This window comes from Capra hircus, unplaced genomic scaffold, assembly GCF_001704415.2.
Source record: "Capra hircus breed San Clemente unplaced genomic scaffold, ASM170441v1, whole genome shotgun sequence".
Taxonomy (NCBI): domain Eukaryota; kingdom Metazoa; phylum Chordata; class Mammalia; order Artiodactyla; family Bovidae; genus Capra; species Capra hircus.
Window position 1 is genome coordinate 496393 of NW_017189629.1, and position 25782 is coordinate 522174.

Sequence of the window (25782 nt, forward strand, 5' to 3'; positions counted from 1 at the left end):
CTGTTGCCAGGAGCTGTAAACAATGCCATGGCTTTAACCGGCAGAGACCCATGTCATTTTCTATGGGAGAAAGATGCAGAATAAAGTCCGCAACACTTTAAAGCCAAATAAAATCACCGCTTGCATTGTAGTACACACGAATCATTATAATCTGGCCAAGGTTTAGCATCAGACATTTTGCTCTGGCTAATGTGAGGCTTTGTTGTAGTAGACAGAGAGTGGAAAATGTTCCATCTTCTTTGTCTAACAGGCATAATTCTAAGCGGTAATCACTTCCCTTGTCAGATCCCTTAATTAAAAGCGAATGCCGTAAGACTGTTGAAATACTGTCATCCTACTGAAACTGTGATCGGTTGACAAGTTTGAAACAGGGAGGCGAGTGATTAGATGGGGCTTAGACAGCCTTGCTTCCTCTTCTCCATCTTGGAGATGATGTTCTCTTTCATGTCTGAATGACCTGTCCTCAGGAAAGGTGTTGAGAAACCATCTGAAAGTGGTCGTAAGATTTCTGAAGTGAGCAGAGGTTGAGAAGTATACTCCCTGGTCCTTTTCATGAGGGAGCCCAATCCAGGGTTTTCTCTTTGGCAGAAGAGAGTAGCTGATATTAATTTAGGAGGCTGAGTATATCTTTACCATCTGAGCCATCAGGGAAGCCCTTGAATATATAAGGGATAACAAAACAGGGCTATAAAGCAGTCTTAATTATTTGAATATGAAAGGGAGGCAGCTGAGAACTCCTGCTGTGTAGACACTAATTGGATATCCAGAAACAAATGATATAAGGTGACATTGTATCTTTTATAGACTTGGGGAAATATATTTTTGTCCTTTATAAAAAATTAATTGAAATTAAATGTTAGCATATATTTTAGCTAAAGTATTCTCTCCTATCGACCTTAAAAGATCAAGTAAGCTAGTAAACGAGAATAAAAAGTTAAAATTATCCATTCATCTGCTGATGGACATCTAGGTTGTTTCCATGTCCTGGCTATTATAGACAGTGCTGCAATGAACATTGGGGTACATGTGTCTCTTTCAATTCTGGTTTCCTTGTTGTGTATCATGTAAGAAACGAATCGCCAGTCTATGTTCGATGCAGGATACAGGATGCTTGGGGCTGGTGCATGGGGATGATCCAGAGAGATGATATGGGATGGGAGGTGGGAGGGGGGGTTCAGGATTGGGAACTCATGTACACCCGTGGCGGATTCATGTCAATGTATGGCAAAACCAATACAGTATTATAAAGTAAAATAAAGTTAAAAAAAAAAGTTAAAATTATTTACGACCAGTAGTAGTTTATAAACTATGACATTTTAAATATATTACATTTAAAAATGTGTCATCAAAATTTTCTTGCAAATACTCATAGAGATCAAGGATTTTTAATTTTTGTTGTTGTTAAGAACCACCACGGTGGTAAAATATTTTTGAGATCTGCTCCAAAATAATCTAGTAGCATGTAGAATATAGATAAAACAAGATTGGCTGGATGTTGATAAATATTAAAGCTGTGGGTTCATTATACTATTATCTCTCCTATTTTGTTAGAAATTTTCAGTAACAAAAATTTAAAAATGAATGCTGACACAATCATAGTATTTTTTTTAAAGGCCCAATAGAGTCATCACTGATAATAAAGATGGATTGTACTTCAAGCTAAGCTACTGAAAACCTGGGGCCTTTGTAAGGAAAGCCATGAGTATAAGCGAGAGGTGAGGTTAGCCAAGTAAGAGTAAATATGTTATTAACTTTAAACCCCCAGGTCCAGAAATTATAGTATAGCTGTCACTGTCCATCTGACTATATTATACTAGAATACTAAGAATAGGAAATTTTAAAACAGTCAAACTTTTGGACATATTTTACTAGTCCAAATTTTTTTCTAAACAAAGAAGCAAAGATAACTATTCAATGCTTTAAAAATAGACAAGATCAAATACCAAGAAGCCGCTGGAATGAAGCACATTGCCTTGGAAACCAGGAAGTTAGCAACTGAACAAACACAAAGGAAGAATTCTATTATTAGCAAATGCTTATAGCTCAAGAAGGCAGGTGGGAGATTTTATTATATGGTACCTACGTCATGAGTTGCTGTGAGGATGAAGAGTTAATATAAGTAAAGTGCTTAGAACAGTTCCTGGAACATAGTAAGCACTGTATATGAGTTAGCTATCATTGCTAGTATTATTATTACACTGATAGATTACTGTGTTTATTTTCACATGTTAGTATCTGTGATTTCACTTGGCAAAATTCCATGAGAAAGCCATAACTGTGCATTCCTGATAGCCACTCACAGTTTCCAGGGATTGAAGGGAGATGATTACTTACAAGCAGTTTCCTGAGACCTTGAAAGGATTGATTTTATTCCCCAATGGTCAACTGACTCTAAGAAGCAGAAGAACCTATACATAAAATGTCTTTCTCTGTTAACAGAGTTTTCCCATAGATCTTCATCTAAATAAAGACAAATCTGTGTACCTTTATATATAAGCCGATGGTACACAAGGAAAAAAAGTACAAACCATTCTCACTGACTCACTTCCACAAGCTTCAGTTGCGGTTTACAGAATAAGGCCACAACTCTGAAATTACTTTACCTTGATTTCTTTTTTTCCCTTAAGTTTTGTCAAGTCCCATATAAAATTCTAACATTACTGAGGAACAGAGGAAAAAAAAAAAAACACTTTAGGGCCTTCACAGTTTTGGAGTGTAGTGTTATATGAATATAAACCTGTGTGTTTGGTTTTTATGTTGCCAGGCATGGCTGAAAACGAAAACAGTGATTTTGTTGAATAGAAAGTGCATGTGTTAATAATAACGGGAGGAAGGAGAGCTTCCTCAAAATAAACTGCCCTGATTTGATATCCAGACACATACTCTTCTGTGCTTCCTATACAGAGCATCGTATTCCATCAGCCATACAAGGCAATAGAGTGTATAAGCTAGGGTAGTGAAACCAACCCCAAGCTTATTTCCAAGAACCTTCTAGGTCTTTTTGGTATAGCTACTCATGATGTCAGTAATGGCTTCTTAAATTATTTAGTAATGAAAGTAATAATGTACTAATCAGAAGTCTGGGAACAGTACATGTAGTTTGCAATTCACAGTAGCCAAAGATGAATATAAATATTTAAATTACACCAAAATGGCTCTAAATTACATTATGAAATGCAGTTGTGATACTGGCATTTCAGTTTATCCTGGAAGGTAGTAAATGGCAAATTTTTCAGCTGTGCTGGCTAACTACATAAAATGCAATAAAATAACATGCATGCTAGAGCAAAAACAAATAAAGGTTAATAGACACTAAATCTAAAAGTAAGATAAAGAATTACTAAAATTACCTGGATGAAATTTCCATTTTACTTTAGAAATGAAGTAATAAAAATAAATCCCTTTTCTCAAATTACACAAAGAAGGGCCAAAGAAGTTTATGCTCCAGCTCAGCCTGAATAAATGGGTTTGATCACCAGACAGCTAATGGACATTTAAAAATCTGGGCTCAGGTCTGTCACAGACACCTTACCCAGGGTAAAATAAAATCTCACATTCTCTCACAGTAAATTAAAAGGAGTATTCCAAATTCTTTCCCTGAACTAGAATTTTATTTGAAATAAGTGGGGCACAAACAAATTACTATGAGTTTGAGTTAGCTAAACAGGCAGTTTCACTAGAATGTACTTGTGGTCAAAGATTTTGACTTGTAGTGTGGCTTTGTGACTCTGAGGGCCCAGAATGTGGAGGAAAAGGGGAACACCCATCGGGTCTCTGGTCTTTATACTGTATCAAAGACAAGTCGGGTCCCTGTTTTCTGGACTAAACACAGAGTTGGAATCCAAATACATGGGATAGACTAGAGGCAGCACAGAGGGAATGAGAAGGGAGGAGTAAGGCAATGGTGTTTTTTAAAGCCAGTCATCTGGATGATAATTTGGCTGCGATCGACTCTGAAATTTACTTGAGAGCTTTGTTGCCTAACAAGGCTAGTGGATCAAAGATGCAAGCAAAAAACTTTTCTCTGACTAGGGTAACTATGTTGACCATCAATAAACAATCCAAAGATAGACAATAACTTAAAACATTTTTTGGGGAATAATTTAATCTCAATGGAAAAATAAAACGTTCATAATATATTACCTTATATTTTCCTTTAATAATGCCTTCAAACAATCTTTCCTTGGTTCCATAAAAAGGCAAACAACCGCTTAGCAGGATAAAAAGGATCACGCCACAACCCCAGACATCTACAGGTTTTCCATAAGGCTCTCTCTTGACAACTTCTGGGGCCATAAAATGAGGTGTTCCAACGCGCCCTATATTTAAAATGACAACATCAAGGAAAAAAATGTTTACATAAAATGGGTTCCCCCCCATTTGAAAACTGAAAATAACAGTGTGAATGACAAGTTTAACAATGTAAATATTACCACCTCTTCCCTCCTCTATAAAATCAAGGAAAAAAAAGGCAGAAAGAAAAAAATTATTTAATCACCTCTTGAAAATACTGAGCCCAGGAGAGAGAGGTACTCTGTCTTCTAACACTGCTACTTCCTATTGAATTCTGCAGGGTGCATGGTAAATATTTACCTAGTTCTTGCATCATGAAGAAGTTGTTTAAATTTTATAGTTTTCACATGTTTGAAAAAAATTACTAAAAATACAGAGCAGAGACAGTGGCAGGGAGAGGGGGGAACAAGTGAGAAAATATCTGTGGAGAAAAAGTTTACTTTTGACTGCCAAACAGAAATTCTCAAATTAAACCTAACGCTGAGAACTTTTGCTTGGAATATGACTCTGAATCCGAAATCCTGTTCAGTAGATTTTAGGAATTAATTGCAGCAATTTACAGTGGTTAATGATATTTTGTTATAATAGGATTTTAGCTTCCTTCAAATATTAATATTGGAAGAGAATGAGAGCAAATATATGACATAACCAAAGCAAAATCATGAGGCTCTTCCCATTCGATTCTCTTTGATTTCTATCTTCTTTAAAGTTTTTCTTTTTTCCTATCAAAATTAGGTTTCAGGAAGGAATCTGAAAGCAGTTGTTTGCACACCAGTAGCCATCTTTGCCGCAGCACCCCCTTTTCTTCTGTAGAACAAAAGATTTGTATCCTAGGGAAATTCCCGTGGGAGGGGACTGCCTGCCAGATTTGACAGCTCTTCTAGCTCTAGGCGGGCCCAGTGCCCTCCTCTCTTCCCTTCCCCACACCCCCCACCTCGTCATCCTGAGTCCAAGATAATTTTTATTTTAAAGACTGCACAAAACTTTATGGAGAGCTCAGAATGGTGTTCAGAGTTTAGAAAAAGACCTCAGAGATCTTCTAATCCAGCTAGAGAGAAAGCCTGTATCATAAAGTCTTGTTGGTGATTGCCAAACCTGATTAGGATGGAAATGGTTGGGAACAGCTCTGAGCTTGTGTACTGGGAATGTTCCTTTGCTGAAAACTGTGGATTCCCTTCTTCCCCCATAACAGAGGAGATTATGTTCAGGGTTCAGAGAGTGAAAATATTTTTATTTAAAATGTATGGTAGATCAGAGGAGACTCTGTACCAGTTAGAAGGAAAGATTTTTATTTCATGTTGCCCCATTTAGTTTCCTCAAGTAACATAAAGAAGGGTGAAATGATGAGAACTAAGCCTCCTACTTCATTAACAGCTGGGACAGGACAGTGCCCTTGGAGAAATGTGCCTTGGTCTGATGGACAGGAGCTGGTAAAAGTAGGGAGCAGCAGGGTAAGAGATCAGAGTACTCATACCAGGGCACCAGCCAGGTACCTGCTGGTGGCTGGGATACTGCTTGGAAACGCAACTTGCCTCTTACTACAAGACAGGGCCAAGCAACTCAAAATGTAGGTCTCAGTCTGGGACTAGTCAAGAGCCCCCATGGCCAGCCCTGGCCAACTAGGGGGAGGTTCTCTCCATTTATCTAGATTGAAGACTACCATGGTATTGGAGAATCAGTGTTCATCCTCGAGGAAGATACATGTCTTTTGGTTAAGGAATTTGCTCATAAATGAAAAGGGGAAAGACCATCATGTGTTAGTCACTCAGTCATGTCTGACTCTTTGCGACCCCATGGACTGTTAGCCCGCCAGGCTCCACTGTCAATGGAGTTCTCCAGTCAAGAATACTGGCGTGGGTTGCCGTTCCCTTCTCCAAGGGATCTTCCTGACCCAGGGATTGAACCTGGGTTTCCTGCATTGCAGGTGGATTCTTTACCACCTGGGCCACCAGGGAAGTGAAAGAATTTATAGGAGTGGATTTTTAAAACTTTATTTCATGCAGATTGGTAGAATGTGAAAGGACTATAGTTACCCTTTAACATATACTGACCTCCCCAATTTCCTGATTTGTGATCACCTGACTTTTCCTTCTTTGTGGTCACTTGATTTTTATGATGCTGACCACAGAACTCTAAGAACGGGAAGCCAAATTACCAAACCAAATTAAATGTCACTGTGCATGAGACACTTCAGATGTGCAGTTAAAAATTTAAATGTTAGTTTTTTTGATAATATAATAAAACCTTATTACCCAGAACCTCAGGGAAGGGGGAATTGTTCTGAATAGGTACATATTCATTATACTTTAGGACCTGAATCTTTACACACCCACCCCTTTTTACTTTAAGAATTTTGGATGGCTCTCTTTCTATAATTTCCTGACTTCTTTTATATATGATGCTGCACATAATTCAACCTTTTCTTGATGACTCAGAATTATTATTGTGATACCAATGAAAGAAATCTGGTATGGAACCAAAAATGCACTGCATACCCCGGAGAGTAAAGGTTGATTTTTTTCAGTATAAAGGGCTGCTGTGCTTTCCAACTTTTGGTATCTGCTCAACATATTTTTGTTTTGGTCAGGCTTTCATTTCTTTTCTTTCACTATGCTTACTCTGGCCTTGTCTTCTCCTCCTTTGTTGCATAAAATTTGCTATAAACTGTAAACTCATTAGAAACCAGATTCTTTCACTTAGTAAAAATTTCCCAAGTGCCTGCTGGGTCCTAGACACAGTGGTGTAGGACCACTGGGGACATACAAGGGATAAGCCATGGTCCCCCTTTGCCCTCACAAAGCTCAGTCTTTGATATAATTACAAATCCCTGCGTGAAATGCTATATGAAGGCATGTAGGCCAGACAGCTATGGGAATATGGGAGATAACGAACAGGGTTACCTAACTTGGGATGGTGACAATCAGCCTGCTTCTAAGAATACTTTGTTAACTAGATACACAAAATGACAAAAGGCATTCTAACCAGAGGGAAAGACAGGTGTAAGCTATGAAGGAACGCCAATCTACAAAACTTTCTGAAAAATGGAAGCATGTCAGCCTCAGAGTGTGTCTTTACATGTTCACTCGAGAGAACCGTCAACAGGTACTAAGGGCAGAAAATGTCTTGCTGCTATTACATTTATTTTCTAGGTTCCTAGTTATATTCTGGATAAGTGAGTTTCCAAACAGCTGAGTTTCTGATAGGGAACATGTAAATATATGTAAATGGCTTTTTATTATATAGGACATATAATGGACAGAATTACTTTTGATTTGGAGGACTCAGTGATCAAAGATTCCAATCTAACAGGGAAATAGCTTTCTTTTAGATATTAGCAAATGAGCTGATACATTTTCAGAAGTATCTTAAACAATATGAAAACTTTTTATAAGAGAAATCATTTATCCTTTATCTACATATGTAGATTGCATTTTAAAGACATTGTAATACTTGAAGTAGTAATGCAAGCAAAGGTATGTTTAAGAAATGACAGTATTTTGACCACCACAAAGTATTTTGACTCTATAAGGACTGAGAAAAATAAATTTTGCACAACTGATACACTGTGGGTTAAAAATCAGCTTTAAAAATACAAACTTGATGGGAAAGATTCATGGACTTCAGTAAAATAAACTAACATGTAAAAAACGTCTGGATAAGTCATGAATCTGTTTTTCCCCTTCAGTCAAGGTACATAGTAAAATGAAGTCCATACTATCTTTAATGCTAACAGGATGCAAATTGAGATCAAGAGAAACAAAGTCACTCTAAATGGCCAATATATATAACAGCATATAACAGGAATTCATTTTATATCATATCATCCCATCAACCTTGAGGATATAATCATCAGAATTTGTTATTTAATTGTGTAGCCTTAACACGGGGGTGATCTGTACAAATAGTGGATGTGAGAGAGTTAAATAGCAATGTTTGTTTAGAAACAACTTGGGATTTGTAGTTGATTACAAGATTAAGTGTTGTAAGATTGAGTGTTACAACAGGGTTGTCCTAAAAGCTCATGCAATTTGGGGAGGCTAATAGGAATGTAAGATCCACAGCAAAAGCAGTGATAGCTTCAAGTTTCTACGTGTTGGAAGTGCCTGGAGATGTGCTCGGTTTTGGCTCCGTACTTGGTGCAGTCAGGAGACTGAAGCAGTTTATGTGAGGAATGATGGCTAAATCAACCTAGGCGAGTTAACTTGGATAAAAAGGTGGATATGATGGCAGTTTTTAAGCATCTGAATGACTATCGTGTGGAACGATTAAAATTTCTCACCGTGGCTCCAAAAGCCAGAAGTAGGACTCCTGGGTGGAAGTTACAGGAAGATAGACTTCTGTTTAATGCAAGGATGGATGTTTCAATAGTTAGGGAGCTTTTAAAAAATGGAATGAAAAAAAAAAAAAAGGAATGAACTGTCCTGGGACATAGTGAATTCTTTGCCACCTGAGGAATTAAACTAGAGTCCAGTCTTTTGCAGGGAATTTTATGAGAGAATTCAATCATTAGTTTACGAGACTGGAGAAGTTTAAGGCCTCTTCGAATTCTGATTCAGTGATGCTATGGTTAAACTGCATGTTGTTACCTGACCCTATGGTCAGTCTTCTGATCACAGATGATAAGTTTCAAACTTTTCATAGGTTTTGAATTCACTAGTTTATTAGAATTAGAAGAAAAAATAATCAGTTTTCAAAACAATACCCAACTTGCAATTTCTCATATTCTTGGAAATGATTAACTAGAAGAAACACAAAACTAGAAGAAAATCTAAACACAATTTAATTTTGGAGGGCAATGTGGTAAATAATGATTTAAAGACTACAACTATGACTCATAGCTCATTTTTCAGAAGATGGCCTATGTTAATACCACTTTGATATTTTAGTAACAGTAAATGAAATGAAATGAAATGAAATATTCTGTGTAAAAGATTATTATTTTGATATTTATCATTTGTCAGGTATTTTAATTTAAGCATTCTTGAAAGATGACAGGTTTTAAAAGGTTCTGTTGATATTTTTCCTCTTTGTGAAGGCTGGCAGTACTTGGAGATGGAAAATAGAAAGCAATGGCTAGAAGACTAGTAGTTGGTAGAATGGAGAACTAAGCAATCTGCAAAACTAAAGAACAAAACTAAAAACAGGGCAGCATTCTGAGCTGGAATCTACTGAAAGGAATAAATAAAACCAAATACTTGAATCTGTAATTAGCATCCACCTCTGCATACTGGTGAAGAAAGTTTGTTTTAACTTTTCTTCCTTTTTTACTCTGGCATGGGAAATTTCTAGTCATGTTTGCTTTGGCTAATAATAAAATCAGTCTGTGCTCATACCTGCTTGCTCTTCCCAAACACACAGACTGATGACCTGAGTGTGACTGTTTCACAAACAGAAAGAAGAAAGCAGTGTGAAATTAAAAATCAGCCACAGATATAACCTGAAAGAAGTGAATCCACACACTTTAGATTTGACTTCATTTGGCCAGTTCAACTTTAAAAGACGCTTTGCCTCAAATATCACCTTCTTCCAATACTGTTTTAATCTCTGTATGTTGGGTCTCTTCCCTGTTAAATGTTGAGGATACAAAGAGTAAAAAGATGGAGTCTATTCTTAAGAGACTAAAATTCTAATTATTATTATAGAATTATTAAATTCAAAACTATATTATGGCACTTTTTTTTGGGTGGGGTGGAATGTGGTCTGAAACACTGAGGATAGACTAATATTTAGTTTGAAAACTTTACATCAGCCTAAAAAGTGATGCAGTTTTGAAGGAAATTTTTTTAAAAAGTACTCTTACCTCCAGCTACAAGTCCAGACTCCCCTAATTGAATAGCTACCCCAAAGCCCCCAAGTTTAACAGGTGCCGAATTTTCCTTTGAGGCAAGGAGAACACAGTGGGGCTGAAAAGAAAAACAAACCAAAGAAAATGATTAATTGTCAATGAACAGTTTACACAAAGCCAAATAACATGACCGTATTTGTTGTTGTTCAGTCGCTAAGTCGTGTCTGACTCTTTGTGACCCCATGGACTGTAGCCTGTTAGGCTCCTCTGTCCATAGGTTTTCCCAGGCAAGAATACTAGAGTGGGTTGCCATTTCCTTCTCCAGGGGATCTTCCTGGACCAAGGATCGAACCTGTGTCTCCTGCATTGGCAGGCGGATTCTTAACCACTGAGCCATCAGGGAAGCCCATATAGTAAAATACTTTAAAAACTCCTGGAATTACTTTGGATGCTTGAATTATTTGTCTATTCTCATGTCTGGCTGATTTCTCCAAAGACTTACCTGTTTTATCCAACATTTTTCAGGAATTATTTGCTTCCAAGATTAGGGTTTGGTGCTTGGAACCACTCAGGAGGAATGATGTTCAAGACAGACAGACAGATGTGTTTTCTGCCTTTTCATGCAATATTTTCCCTCACTGAGTGACAGCCTACATTTGTTTAAGGAAAAGTATATTACACCTAAGTTTCCTGAAATCTGACTTTATCTACAGAGCCACTGTATCTTGGCCCTTAGGGGATGTTGATGACCCTTTTTCTGCCCCCTGTCCCACCATCCTATTTTTCTTTATTCATTCCACTCCCAGGTAAGATTTAATGACTCTAATTGAGCCCTTCTCCTCGGGAATTCAATGCTCTTCCTTCCTGGGGTCTCTTCTCTGGATGTGCCCTTCTTTTCTGTGGGAAGGGGAAGTGAGAAAAGAGAAGGGGGGAAGGAGACTACTGGGCTGGCCTCTAGTCCAGGGTAAAGACCTCCCCACCCAGCCCCGAGGAGCAGCTGCTTGACCAGGGCTGTCTAAGAATCATATGATTTTTGGTTACAGTGAGAGTCTCTTTATAGGACCTAGTCCTCCTACATATGGCTTTTTCTGGGACATTGTTGAGGCTGGTGTCAGGAAGGCATTTAATTGTAGGGAACTTTGGTCTGTGCTCAAATACTATGCTCCTCTCTGTGACTAACATTACATATGTTATGACCTGCTCTTAAAATATGGGTTTAGTGAAAAAGGCAAGCCTCTTCAGGCTTGGAAGATAAAGGTATTTTTTATTCTCTCCCACACTTGATCAGATATAAAATGACCCAGTTTTAGTTCAGGTTTAGCCTACATGATAGTGGGCATGAAGAGACCCCAGACAATAAAATTCTGAGCTGGTACACCCAGAGTGATGTTTGATGATGGATATACAAAAGTGGGAAGGATTAAAAGAATCCTTTTAGAAGCTATTTTTTGTCCAAGGGTATTTAAAGACCTTTACAATAGAGTGTAGCACAAAGAAAAATGAGCCCTTGAGTATAAATGTGTGTATGAGTGAGAGAAAGAGGAGAGAAAAAGCAAGCGTACATGGATGGTGAACAAACTGCAGGAAGACACAAAGTAGCTGGTAGGGTCTATGGAAGGACAGGCAAACCTCCACAGAAACCAACGAACTTTCAGTTGGTTCAAACAGAGATCAATGATAAGAAATCTAGTGTGGGGCACGGCAAATGAACAAGCCTAGAAAAGGAAGGGCCTGATGCAGAAGAAGAGAATACAGACTAGACCCAGACAGGGTCTCCTGGCCAGTGTCATCATTACCTTTTTAGGAAGGAGTAGTAGAAGCTTAAATTTGAATCTCAGGGCATACACTTTATAGTTTGTTGACTATATTTATGCTTAAGTTAATGTTACACTGAGATTTATCCAACAGGGTGTGGATTCAGTCACTCTCAACAAACCCTTTAGTGAGATAAGTCATAAAATTGGAACTTAAGATAAAGAATAAACAAAGAAACCAACATACGTAAATGAATAGAAGACTCTAGTAATGTTAAGTGCTAGGGAGGGAAAATTAAGCTGGTGAGGAGGTAGGTGTTACAGGTTTGGAGACTAGGGAGCTGCTATTTAGTAAGACAAGGAGTGTCAGAGAAGACCTCTCTAATAGGGTAATAGGTGAACACACACCAGAATGAAGTGGCAGAAAGTCACATGGAGGTAAGATCTTGGTGTGGAGCATACTATGTAGAAAAGTTCAGAGGCACAAAGGGGGTTGCTATGTTTGGAGAAGAACGAGGAAGCCAGTGTGTTGGGAGAGGAATGAACAAAGGTAAGAGTGGTAGGAAATGAGATTTAGATGATCAATGACCCTATTGTCTAGGGTTTTGAAGTCAAGGACAGAGCTCTGGGTTTTAGGCTGAGCAAGATGGGAAACCATTGGGAAGTTGTGAGCAGGAGAGCATGAAGATGAGTTTTAGGTTTGGAAAGGATCACTTGAGCTGCTGAGGGGAGAAGAAATGGCAAGGGCGCAAGAATGGACGAAAGGAGACCAGGTAGGAGGCTTCTGTGGGTGTTCAGGCAAGAGAAGATGGTGATTTGGACTAGACCAGAGTGATAGAGGCTGGGAGGGTAAAAAGTGGTCACATTCAGGATATGTTACGAAGGTAAATTTGACAAGAACTGCTGCTGGATATGAGGTGTGAAAGAGAGAGATAGGTCAAGTATGGTAGTTAGGTTTTTGTCCTGAGCAACTGAGTGAAAATGAGGATGTCATTTACTGAATTTGGGAAACACAGGAGTAGAAATATGAAAGAGGGGTCGAGAATTTGGTTTCACACAAATTGAGTGTGAGGTCATTTAAGACAGGAGAGGGAAGGCTGGGACTAGAGATATAAATTTGGGATCAAAAGCATGTACATAATATTTATAGCCAAGATAATGAATGAAATCACTTAGGGAGTGAACTACTAATAGAGAAGATGAGGTCAGAGAATTGAGACCTGGTACACACCAGTATTTGAGGCAAGGAAGATGAGAACGATCTAGCAAAGGAAACAAAATGTCTGGACAGTGAAGCAAGGGGAAAATCAGAAGACACTGGTGTCCTGAAAGGCTACTAAGAAGTCATTAAAGGTGAGAATTGATCATGATATCTAGCAACTTGAAATTCACTGATGACCTCAATAAGAAGGATTTTGGTGGTATGAAAGTGAAGTCGCTCATCATGTCCAACTCTTTGTGACCCCATGGACTGTAGCCTGCCAGGCTCCTCTGTCCATGGGGTTCTACAGGCAAGAATACTGGAGTGGGTTGCCATTTGGTGGTATAACAGAGACAAAAATCCCCACTGAACTATGTTCAAGAGAGAATAGGAAGAGATGATGTGGAAATAGTAAATTCAGATATCTTTCAAAACTTTACTGTAGTAGGATTAGAAAAATGGGATGTAGCTAGAAGAGAATGTGAAGCCAAGGAGGTTTCTTTAACTTTTTAATATTTACAACTGGAGAAACCAAATTAACAAAACCTTCATGTACAAATCACCCAGTTTCACAATTATTGACATTCTGTCATTATTGCTTTATCTATCTCCAACCATTTATTGTTATTATGTTTTTGCTGAAGTCTTTTAAAACAAACCACATCATTTCACCAGTAAAATGTTCACATATGGGGAATCTGAGTGAAAGGTGCCTGCAATTCCTTGTATAATACTTAACCTGTAACCCTATTTTAAAGTCACTTAAAAGAATTCTCCTTGTGGTTTTACTTTCAATTTGTTACATAGTGAAGTCAATTTGTTTTAACTAGATTTTGACTTAATTTGGTGTTCTAATTATACAAAACATGTACATAAAGTTTCAAAGGCAACTGTGTTAGTTGCTCAGTTGTGTCTGAATTGACTCTTTGGAACTCCATGGATTGTAGCCCACCAGACTCCTCTGTCCATGGGATTTTCCAGGCAAGAATACTGGAATGGGTTACCATTTCCTTCTCCAGGGGATCTTCCCGACCCAGGGATCAAACCTGGGTCTCCAGCATAACAGGCAGATTCTTTACTGTCTGAGCCACCAGGGAAGCCCAACCATAAACAAATACCTTTCAGAGAGGCCTACCTTTTGTTCCCTCCCCTCAAGCCCACTCTCTCCCTCCTCAATGGCAACCATGTGTATCCGTTTTTGGTTTATCCTTCCATTGTTTTGTTTTGAACATGAGACAATGCATACGCATACTCAAAGTTTTCACATAACAACATATGCATTAGGTCACTACATCGACATCTTCAGGGAAATTTTGTTTTGTTTTTTAAAGACAGACATTTGCATGCTGGTGGGAAAGATCCTATAAAAAGGAAAAAAATGACCTCAGAAAAGAAAGGGGATGGGATGTAGTGTACAAGTGGGAAGGAGGTTGGCCCTAGTGACAGTGAGGGAGGCACCTGTAGATGCAGGCAGATGTGAATGTTAGAAGATGAGGAAGTTCTCTTCTGAGCACTTCTATTTTCCATTTACTTGAAATAAAAAGTGATCAGCAATTGACAGTGGGGAAGGAGAGGGGGCTGTTGGCAGCGTGAGAAGAGAGAAGGTGTGAAAAAGTATTTTCAAAGGATAGGAAAATGAACTAAGACAGTGGTTCTCAAACTTTAGTATCATATAGAGTTGCTGGCCTGCATCCCCCCAAGTTTCTGACTCATAAGGTCTGGGATGAGGTTAAGACCATGCATTTCTAACAAGTTCCTGAGTGACATTGATGCTACTAGTCTGGGAACCCATGCTTTGAGAAGCCTCAGACTAAAGAAATAGGGCAGGACTGCTGGCAGCATAGGAGCCCACTCAAGGTGTGTGGTCATGAGTTTAAAGCAAGACCCGTGAACACTATTCTGTGTTTACACCCAGTGGTCCTCATTTTAGCTGGTGGGGTTCAGGCCTGGAATGGGAGGTCAGCTGAATTTAACCAGGGTTGGGATTTAGATAAAGAGAGGCAGGTGGGTGATATCAGTAAGAGCAGAAACCAGCCTATCTGTTTATTTCTTCTTTTCTACTTTTATCTTTTGTATAAAAAGCTAAGATAGCAATAAAGTTCAAGGAAGGGGAAGGGTGAGCGGAAGAGGATGTATGGGAATAAGCTAAGAACACCGAGACAAAAAGCAGAAAGCTCAGAATGAACAGGAAAAAGGCTCATACAAAGGAAGAACTAAGAAAAGCTTATACTCAAAACTGGGTCACAGTAGGGTCATTAGGGAACTGAAGATTGAAACATAATTAGTGTTTTGAAAAGGGGATGGCTTAGGTGTGGAAAAATAGCTACTATGATAAAAAATTTATATTAGATTTTATGAAATAGAACATATAATAAACACTAGTCATTAAAAAATTCCTGCCAGGATTCTGAAAAGCTATTTGTACACCTGTGTCTATTGCAGCATTATTCACAATAGTCAAGAGGTGGAAGCAATTCAAATGTTCACTGACAGATGAATAGATAAAGAAAATGTGGTCTATACATACAGTGGAATATTATGTACCTTTAAAAAGTAGTCTGTCATATGGTACAACATGGGTGAACCTCAAGGATATTATGCTAAACAAAATAAGCCAGGCATAAAAAGCCAAATACTGTATGATTTGACTCAGATGAATTATCTAGAGTATTGAAAATCACAGAAAGTAGAAAGGTAGTTGCCAAGGGTGGGGGTAGAGAGAGGAGGGGTTCTTGTTTAGTGGACACGGAATTTCAGTTTTGCAAGATGAAAATTTTCTAGATACAAACATAACAATAAGTATATTTAGCACCACTGAAGAATATAAATATACTTACACAGCATAAATATAACAATATAAGTATATTTGCACAATATAAATATACTTAACACCACTAAACTATACATTTAAAAATAGTTAAGGTAATATTGTGCTTTTTGACACCTGCCTTCCCCACACGAAATTCCTCCTAGACCAATACAGTAATGATCTTCCTTCTCAGAAGTTCTAGGGGGAAGTAAGAGCTACAAAATGTTTTTATTCTAGCAATTTAAAAATATTCTGTCCCATGTGTCAAATTTATAACAAACCAAGAGCACTGGAGAATACGATGTTTAGGAGAGAGAATGTACTCCCAGATAATTAGAATTGTTAGATAAAGCCCAATGCGTTAGATATTGTTTAGTGCAAAATAAGCAGAGTTGCAGGGCGGTGATTGTGGGGAGGATAAGAACTGACTTTTCTTCCCTTCAGATGACGACAACAACAAAGGGGAAATGTGATTGAACTGCAGGGCCAGCAGTGAAGATGGACATGTAGTGGTTTAACACTCCCTGCAGAGTAACTTCACTATTTTCTTTGAAATATAGGAGATATTTCAATCTACTTGGGAGAGTTTATCAAGGAGAGAATACTATTACAAATTTCATCTAATCCTAAAATTATAAGATTCTGTTAGAAAATAAATCCAAGGTCTTAATTAAGGGAATACATAAAATACACTAAGTAACACTTTAAAACTAAATAATAAAATGATTCATTACTCATGTTACTATAATGCAATATAGGAATGCTATTTTATGTTGATTGCCAGTTTCTAAAATGAATCCAGAAAGAGAAATTAAATGCTTATGCTTTAAAGGTCCAGACAGCATATTACGTATCGTTACTTAGGAAAAACAGAAAATGAGTATTTTAGCTTAGAATTTATGGACTTCTTTATTTGGGGGGAGGAGGGAAAATTTTTTATAATTGTCAAGGTGGAAGGTATTCATGTAAAAGATATAAGCAATTTCCTAAAGTTGTGTTGATTGAGCTTAAAGATAAAAGTTTTGCATAGTGGTGAAGTTTTTAATATTTTCACAGGGAGTCTAAGGGTTGTCATATTGAAAAAAGAAAGGAGAAAAATACACCTATTACCACATTCAAATATATTAAAAAAGACAAACCCAACCAATTGCACCACAACCGGATGGAGGAACCCAGCTGACACACCAAGACAAGTCTGTGTGTAGGGAAGCTTGGGGATCAGCTCCTTTTACTTCAGGAGAGCCTGAACTGTGAGTATGCCTTGATTTCAACTGCATAAATGATCCTTTTTGAAGTTACATTTTGATGATCTGAATAATAAAAATGAAACCTGCTTCATGGGTGACTAGCAATGCTTTGCTTCCAGAACTGAGTAAACTGCTTGAACAATACCACTGCCTTGACTTAAAATGAGGCCATATCTTCTTTAGGATATGCGATGTTTAAGATCATACTATCAGTACAGTCACATTGTTTGTACTATGTTTTGTATCCTGGACAAAGACTTGCAGATCTACTTGAATTGATTAAAAGTTATTTTCATATGTAACACACTTTATTTCCGTAAGTACCTTTTAAGTTATGCTGACTCCCTACTTTTAATGATAGTATTTTCTTTATTATATGGCTTCTATTTTATGGTCATTACCAGATCAAGTAAAATTTAAGTTTCATGTTTCAGAGGTTACTATGGTGAATATTGGAGAAAAGAAAAAGCAAAATACACTTTAGTCAATGCACTTAAATTTTAAAAAATGTTTTAACCACAGTTAAATTGATAACAAAACCTTATGTACTACTAATAGTATTCTTTCCAAAATGACGTGCTTTTTAATTTTCATTTTGTATGCAGCAATTAGTGCAATTTTTAAAGCATGGCCTGAATGATTCAGTGGATATCACGTCAAACTACAAATGTGAAAGGCTGATAGCACTGCCAAATAGGTATGTATTTTCTATGTGATGTTTTCACAAACATAACCAAACTGCATTTTTATACATGAATTTATTATATGGGAAATAATTTTCACTGATATTTTGTTAGCTATAAATTCTGAAAAGCTTCAACTATTTTTTAACACTTATTTTTGGTTGTGCTGGGTCTTTGTAGTTTTGTGTGGGCTTTCTCTGACTGTGGTGTGCGGGCTTCTCATTGCAGTGGCTTCTGTAGTTGCAGAGAGCAGGCTCTAGGCACATGGGCTGCAGTAGTTGCAGCACGCAGTAGTTGTTGCGGGCCCTGGAGTGGGCAGGCTTCAGTACGTGTGGCATATGGGCTCAGGAGTTGTGGCTCCGGGGCGTTAGAGTGTGGGCTCAGTAGTTGTGGAGCATGAGTTTAGTTGCCCCATGGCATGTGGAATCCTCTTGGACTAGGAATTGAACCTATGTCCCCTGCAATGGCAGGTGGATTCTTATCCTCTGTGCTACCAGAGAAGTCCCCCCAAACTGCATTTAAAAAGCTTTTGCTCATTGGAGGCTACAGTGGAATCTTGGGTCCTGCCCCTGAGTACAGAAGTTCCTATAGCAGCCAGTTGAAAAATTACTGGCACAGAAAGGTGGTGCTAGTGGGTACAATGCAGCAGTAATAACAGGGTTGCAAACGTCGGGATTTGTCAAGTAATACCATTAAAAACCATTAACCATCTACTATCAAAAAACCACAGTGACCACATCACACAAGTCACAACTCATATCCACTGGGAAATTGGTCCACTCTGTGAATGTAGTGATTTGTTTATCTTCACTGGCCATTCTTAACAAATCAAGTAAGTAGTTTTGAAAACATCAGTAAATGGCCTTGGGAATAGAAAGTGACTGGCACATTGTAAAGGAGACAGAAATCAGCCATTAAGTTCAAAATGGAATCTTATCTGTTAATTCATTAATAAATGACAATACTAGCCATTCAATATAGGCTTCTAAATGATGGATATTATTATTATTAAAAAAAATACATTGTTCTCTTTGAGCTTGAAAGTGCAGCAAAACAAGGAAGGCTTATTGGTGATCTTACTCAGTTATTATTTATTTTATCTGCAGATTGGAGCTGAGGCAAATGGTTTCAGGCTTTGTGCTAAATGGCTTTCTAGAAACATCTTGATCATGGCTATCAGGCCTAGAAATAAGTTTGAAAGATATACTTTGGGGGAAAATCTGTTCAGCATTCTGAGAATTTCAGAAAACTCTGGACTGACTGACTTATTAGTACCTTTTTCAAAGAGGTAAATTTAGATGACATAATCTTTCCTTAAAATTGCTAGTGTGGATAATGTTAAAGGAATCATATCAAAGTATTGCTGACAGAACTCATCATTGATAAAGAAAATGCTGATCATTTGGGATTAGGAGGAGCGAGGTTTGGTGAAATGGATCACTGGCTCTGAAAGTCAGATGATCTGTGGTCATGGGTAGCAATCATGAACATCTTTATTTTTCATTAATACCTCCCTCACAAAGTTATCATAAGGATTATGTAAATGAAATAATATAAATACGCTTATTAACACACTGCCTGGTACACAGCAAATGCTAAATAAATATTACTTACCGGTTCAGTCATCTAGCTCGAGGGTTCAATTCTGACTGTACATTAGAATGCCCTGAGGAGCTTTTAGAGGAAACCATTGCTTGGAGCCCATTCCAGGCCAATTAAATCAGAAGATCTAGGGAGGGGGCCAGGCACTGGTATCTTTAAAAAGCCATCAAGAGGATTCTAATACGTAGCCAGGACTGAGACTTACTGAGAGTCCCTTCTACAAAGTACCCAATCATGGTAGTCTCAAAAAAATCTCTGGTGGTAAGACCCTTACTACTTCCCAAGATAGATGGTTTCATTCTAAAAAAGTATTTCCTTAAAAGGAGACATCTGTTTTGGCATTTTTACTCACTGGTCCTTGTTCTGCTTTCGGGAGACATACAACACAAGGTGCAATCCCTTTTTCCACGGCCTTGAACGCATTCCCATCTCCAGGCACCTGTTCCCTTCCACTTGCTCCTTGCTCTTCTCCACCCCAACCCCCACTGGCTCTGTGGCCTTTTCTTAGTGTGCTGCTGAGGATGAAACCCTGTACTCAGGGTCAGACCTTACCAGCTGAGGACAGAACTGGATTAGTAGGACAGTCTTCATTTAAGACACTCCACAGGCATGAAGTCAACCAAGGACAGGTTAGTTTTTGTTGCAGCCACATCACACAATGGATATGGCAACTGCAGTCAACTACAACTGTGTTTCTGTTAACAGAGCTAACGCCCTTCCTGTACTTGAACAGTTGATTTTAATATCCACATGTAGGACTTCACAAACTTTTTGAGTAAATCTCCTCTTTCATTCAACAGCATTTATTGTGCTAAGCACTTGGTACACAGAAGCAAATTAAGCAGACTTGATTCCTAACTCTGTTGTTCAGTTGCTCGGTCGTGTCCGACTCTTTGCAACTCTATGGACTGCAGCATGCCAGGCTTCCCTGTCCCTCGCCACCTCCCGGAGTCTGCCCAAGTTCATGGCCATTGAATGAGTGATGCCATCCAACCATCTCATCCTCTGTCGCCCTCTAATGGAGTTTAAAATATAGCAATGGAGAAAAGAAAAGGAAAAAAAAACCCTCTACAGTTTTCAAAGTTATTTCAGCTATCTGAGCTCTCAAAATCACGTCACCTGTCATGCCTCAGCTCACTTTCATCAGTGGCCATGAGCTGTTTCTACCTGAGCCTCAGTCATCTCCCTATGTGACCACACAACACAGGTCCCCCTCCAGGGGCCCTTCTCTTCCTGTTAATCTACATTGCATGCTCAGCTCCATTTTTGGCAGCCTGACATTCTTCCTAGATTGCCTTTTCCTTTTTAGAATTTCAGCTGACCAGAAGCACACCTGTAAGTTTCTAACAACTTTGTGAAATCTGGCTCCCTGCAGTTGAGACACACAAAAGACTGGACTCGGTCCTCTTGCCTCCCTCCCTCTGTTGTTCTGAGCCCTGCACTCTGGGGACAGGCTGTCACTGGGGATTACATAACTTCCTTTTCACCAGTCAGTTCCCCTTCCGAGGATTCAATTTCCCTCTTTACAAAAATTTAAACTGGAATTTCATCCTCTACTAAAATGGTTTCTTCTGGATGAAATTATGGGTAGAGTTTTAAGAAGGGCTAAGTTCTTTCAAATGTTTTTCTCTGTGTATAATGTCAAATCAGGAAATGAATTATGGTAATTCAAATCTACTTTACAGCATTCAAAGTTTGAATGCACACTCTTGCAAAGATATTTTCCAAGAGCAGGGTCTCTGTCATATTCACCTTCATTTTACAAGCAGTGTTTAGGAGGTGCTAGGGGTAAAGAAACATCAACAACCTCAGATAAGCGGATGATACCACTCTAATGGCAGAAAGCGAAGAGGAACTAAAGAGTCTCTGGATGAGGGTAAAGAAGGAGAGTGAAAGAGCTGGCTTAAAACTCAGTATTAAAAAAACTCAGATCATGGCATCCGGCCCCATTAATTCATGGCAAATAGAGGGTGAAAAGGTGGAAGCAGTGATAGATTTCCTCTTCTTGGGCTCTAAAATCACTGCGGATAGTGACTGCAGCCATGAAATCAGAAGACATTTGCTTCTTGGCAGGAAAGGTATGACAAACCTAGACAGTGTGTTGAAAAGCAGAGACATAACTCTGGTGACAAAGGTCCATAAAGTCAAGGCTATGGTCTTCCCACTGGTAACATACCATTGTGGGAGCTGGACTGTAAAAAAGGCAGAGCGCAAAAGAATTAATGCCTTCGAACTATGCTGCTGGAGTCCCCTGGATAGCAAGGAGATCAAACCAGTCAATCTTAAGAGAGATCAACTCTGATCTGATGCTGAAGCTGAAATGCCAGTATTTTGGTCATCTGATGTGAATAGCTGACTCATTGGAAAAGTCCCTGATACTGGGAAAGATTGATGGCAGAAGAGGGTGTCAGAGGATGAGATGGCTGGATGGCATCACCAATGCAATGGACATGAACTTCAGCAAACTCCGGGAGATAGTAAGGGACAAAGGGGCCTGGTCCATGCTGCAGTCCATGGGATCACAGAGAGTCGGACACGACTGGGCAACTGAACAACAACAGTGGTAAACAACCTGCCTGCCAATGAAGGAGACGTAAGAGATGCAGGTTCCATCCCCAGGTTGGGAAGATCCCCTGGAGAAGGTACTGGCTACCCACTCCAGTCTTCTTGCCTGGAGAAACCTATGGATAGAGGAGACTAGCAGACTACAGTCCATAGGGATGTAAAGAATCAGACATGACTGAAGCGACTTAGCACGAGATATTCACCAAAATGAAATTAATCAAAAGGTGTTGTTTTAAATCTGTCACTGAACACTTGTATATGCCCAGGTAAACAAAAGAACAGTTTTGTTGTTTGTAGAATGCATTTCTTTCATTTCTACAAACAAAAAAACTAAGGCTTAGAAAAGGTTATTTTATTGAAGGTCACAGAGTTAGTTAGGTCTCATTTTGATGTGAGACCCTGAATGTCTGTTACACCTGCTAAGAAGCTTCTGTAATGAAGTATGGCAGTCATTCTAAGAAAGAGATGTGATGTTCAGCTCAGTCACTCAGTCGTGTCCGACTCTTTGCGACCCCATAAATCGCAGCACGCCAGGCCTCCCTGTCCATCACCAACTCCCGGAGTTCACTCAGACTCATGTCCATCGAGTCAGTGATGAGACCCCCCTAGAATCCTATCCTCTCATCTTCTCTTTATGATAACCTCTCAGACTGAGCTCTTCAGAGCTGCCAATGCCAAACAAAGAGCAGGTAACAAACAGCATTGCTAACATTGTCTGCTGCCACAGACAAGTGGAATTCACACACTACCAACAGTCCCAAACGCCCTAGCCCACAGACTATGTCACCTGCAGGTACTTACTTTCAAAATCTTGGATTGCATGTCCTCTTTCCTATTTACATTGCCACTCTATGCTTCTAGGTCAGCGGACTCTCCAATCTGACTTTCTGGTGGCCATTATCACCTGTCTTGGTTTTGTTTGGTTACTTTGCTGTCCTGTGCAAATGTTGCGAGTCTACCTAACCAGGTAAGTGCTGTGCTCTATTGGTCTGTTACATTAATTGCACACCCCTGTAGGCAAGTGATTTTAATACCTTCAATGAGGTGTTAGATTGAAAAAGAAATTTACGACCCTTTCCTCTATTCCCTGGAAAAGGGGATGGGAACCTACTCTAGTATTTTTGTCTGGAGAATTGCTTGGACAGAGGAACCTGGTGGGCTACAGTCCATGGGTCACAGCTGGACATTTTTCACAATGTCTGAAAAATCAATCATCTACTATTTGTACAAATAGTCGGACACAACTGAGCAACTAACACACCTCCATTCCCACTGTGGAATGAGAGACTGCCACAGTCTGTCACCTATTACATGGCAATAGGTACCAAAATGAATGAATGAATGAATGAATGCCATCTATGAGGGACAGAGTCAAGGCAGGAAACTGGACAGGGGTCAGCAGTGGGTTCAGTTCACTCATGTCTCACTCATGTCTTCACTTTAGGGAAACTGACAACTCATCTTTGAAAAATATGAGCTGTCATCTCTATCTCCATTTCTATTCCCATCCCAGCTTCCTCAAGAAAAGACAAGTCCATAGTTCAGTTGATTTTAATGTACCAACAACAGACCTTGAACACTGACCATAGGATAGAAAAGGTTAGTGCAGGATGCTCCAACAGCTTTTACACTATGTGCTGCTTGTCTTGGGATACCATAATGCTCCTGCATAGATTGTGCAGATATCCACATGGTCCAAGTAGGATAAAAGAAAAGTTTCTTACAATGTCTGAAAAATCAATCATTTACTATTTGTGCTTTGAGCTAAAGTAATTGTTACAAACGTAACAAACGACTCACTCAATGTTTGGCATTCTGTTGTAGGAAACATCTGAGGACATAAAAACTACACTCAAGGAACATGTCCTTTTAGCACCTTCATTTTTTGATCCCTACAGAAGAGATTGACGATGATGACAACTTCAGTCAGCAGCTGGTCTTACTCCTCCAAAGGAGTGTACTTTAATTATAGCGTCCAATCGCCACACAACTTCTCAGGAGCATCAAATTTTACTGCCTGCTCCATGGATGAAAAATTACTCTCCAGTGTGTTAATAACATTCTACTCTGTTATCTTCATCATGGGGCTGGTTGGAAACATAATTGCCCTCTATGTATTCCTGGGTATCCACCGCAAAAGAAATTCCATTCAGATTTACCTACTCAATGTAGCCATTGCAGACCTCTTACTTATCTTCTGCCTCCCTTTCAGAATAATGTATCACATTAATCAAAACAAGTGGACACTAGGTGTGATTCTTTGCAAGGTTGTGGGAACACTATTTTATATGAACATGTATATTAGCATTATTTTGCTTGGATTCATCAGTTTGGATCGTTACATCAAAATTAATCGGTCTATCCAACAACGGAAGGCAATAACAACCAAGCAGAGTATTTATGTTTGCTGTATAGTATGGATAGTTGCTCTTGCTGGATTTTTAACTATGATTATTTTAACCCTTAAGAAAGGAGGTCATAATTCCACGATGTGCTTCCATTACAGAGATAAGCTCAATGCAAAAGGAGAAGCAATTTTTAACTATGTTCTTGTGGTAATGTTCTGGCTAATTTTCCTACTAATCATCCTTTCATATATTAAGATTGGCAAGAATCTATTGAGGATTTCTAAAAGGAGGTCAAAATTTCCGAATTCTGGTAAATATGCCACTACTGCCCGGAATTCCTTCATTGTGCTTATCATTTTTACTGTATGTTTTGTTCCCTACCATGCCTTCCGATTTGTCTATATTTCTTCACAGCTAAATGTGTCGTCTTGCTATTGGAAGGAAATCGTTCACAAAACCAATGAGATCATGCTGGTTTTCTCATCTTTTAACAGCTGTTTAGATCCAGTCATGTATTTCCTGATGTCCAGTAATATTCGCAAGATAATGTGCCAGCTTCTTTCTAGACGATTTCAAGGGGAAGCGAGCAGGAGTGAAAGTACTTCAGAATTTAAACCAGGATACTCCCTACATGATACATCTGCCGTGGCTAAAATTCAGACTACTTCTTAAAGCGCTTATGTTGAACGTATGAAAAAGTGATAAAATGCAGCCTAATTCCCTGAAGAACAAAAAATCATGAAACAAAGCTCAGGTCTTCCTGAAGTTCTTTGCTTATCTGTGATATTTCATTTGCTTAATTGTAATATATTTCAAGAGTAAGCTCACTGTCATCATTAGAGTACATCTGTATATAAAATCTTTTACAAATATATTGTTAGGCTAATGCTGTTAACATAGATTATAAAATTAACTGAAATTTATGGTTTTGACTATAGAATAATGAAAGAAAATGTCATAGTTTCTCAAGTCACTAAAGTAATTATTCAAAATCAAGTACCTAATACTAATTTAAAGTGTGTTTAACAGTTAACTGATTTCAGGACTGACTTAGAACGTCAGAAAATATATGTTCATTGTCATTTGAAAAGCTTGTATAATTTGCCACTGTATTCATTTATGTCTAAGCCTATCAACAGATAAAATGATAATTAATAAAATTCTAACAAATCTGAAATCAACCTATTATCTATCACTTCTTAGATAAAATAGAAAGAATTTAAATACTGTACAGTAAAAATCAAACAACAGATGGGCTAAAATTCAATAGCCTAGCAACAGGACTTAAGATTGCAACTTACTTAAAACAGATTTATTAGCAATGTAGCCATCTTGGACCGCACAGTTTGGTAAAGTATAATTAAAGATGCATATACCCTATGAGCCAGCAAGTTCACTGCTAGGTATACATCTTACAGAAGCACTGAAACATACACATAAAACACATGTAAAGATGCTCACTGACCTACTGCTCAAAATACTAAACAAATGGAAA

The 25782-nt window shown here is 38.5% G+C and overlaps 2 protein-coding genes across 14 annotated transcripts in view; one reads left to right on the forward strand and one right to left on the reverse strand.

Annotated features, from left to right (window-relative positions):
- Positions 1-25782, reverse strand: part of CASK (calcium/calmodulin dependent serine protein kinase) — a 375002-nt gene that overhangs the window by 126467 nt on the left and 222753 nt on the right. For all 13 annotated transcript variants that reach the window (XM_018044583.1, XM_018044579.1, XM_018044576.1 and 10 more), the window contains exons 6-7: positions 10094-10196; positions 4144-4319 (exon numbers count right to left, since the gene is read on the reverse strand). In XM_018044583.1, the coding sequence (XP_017900072.1) occupies positions 4144-4319; positions 10094-10196 (279 nt within the window). The remainder of the gene's footprint in view (positions 1-4143; positions 4320-10093; positions 10197-25782) is intronic.
- GPR34 (G protein-coupled receptor 34) lies at positions 16883-25468 on the forward strand. Its single transcript, XM_005700907.3, has 4 exons — positions 16883-17092; positions 17695-17786; positions 22801-22906; positions 23764-25468. The coding sequence occupies exon 4, from the start codon at positions 23850-23852 to the stop codon at positions 24957-24959; it is 1110 nt and encodes a 369-aa protein (XP_005700964.1). The 5' UTR covers positions 16883-17092; positions 17695-17786; positions 22801-22906; positions 23764-23849; the 3' UTR covers positions 24960-25468.

What these genes read in the sequence shown, in the direction of transcription:
- GPR34 (XM_005700907.3), top strand. Translation starts at nt 23,850, where the DNA reads ATGATGACAACTTCAGTCAGCAGCTGGTCTTACTCCTCCAAAGGAGTG.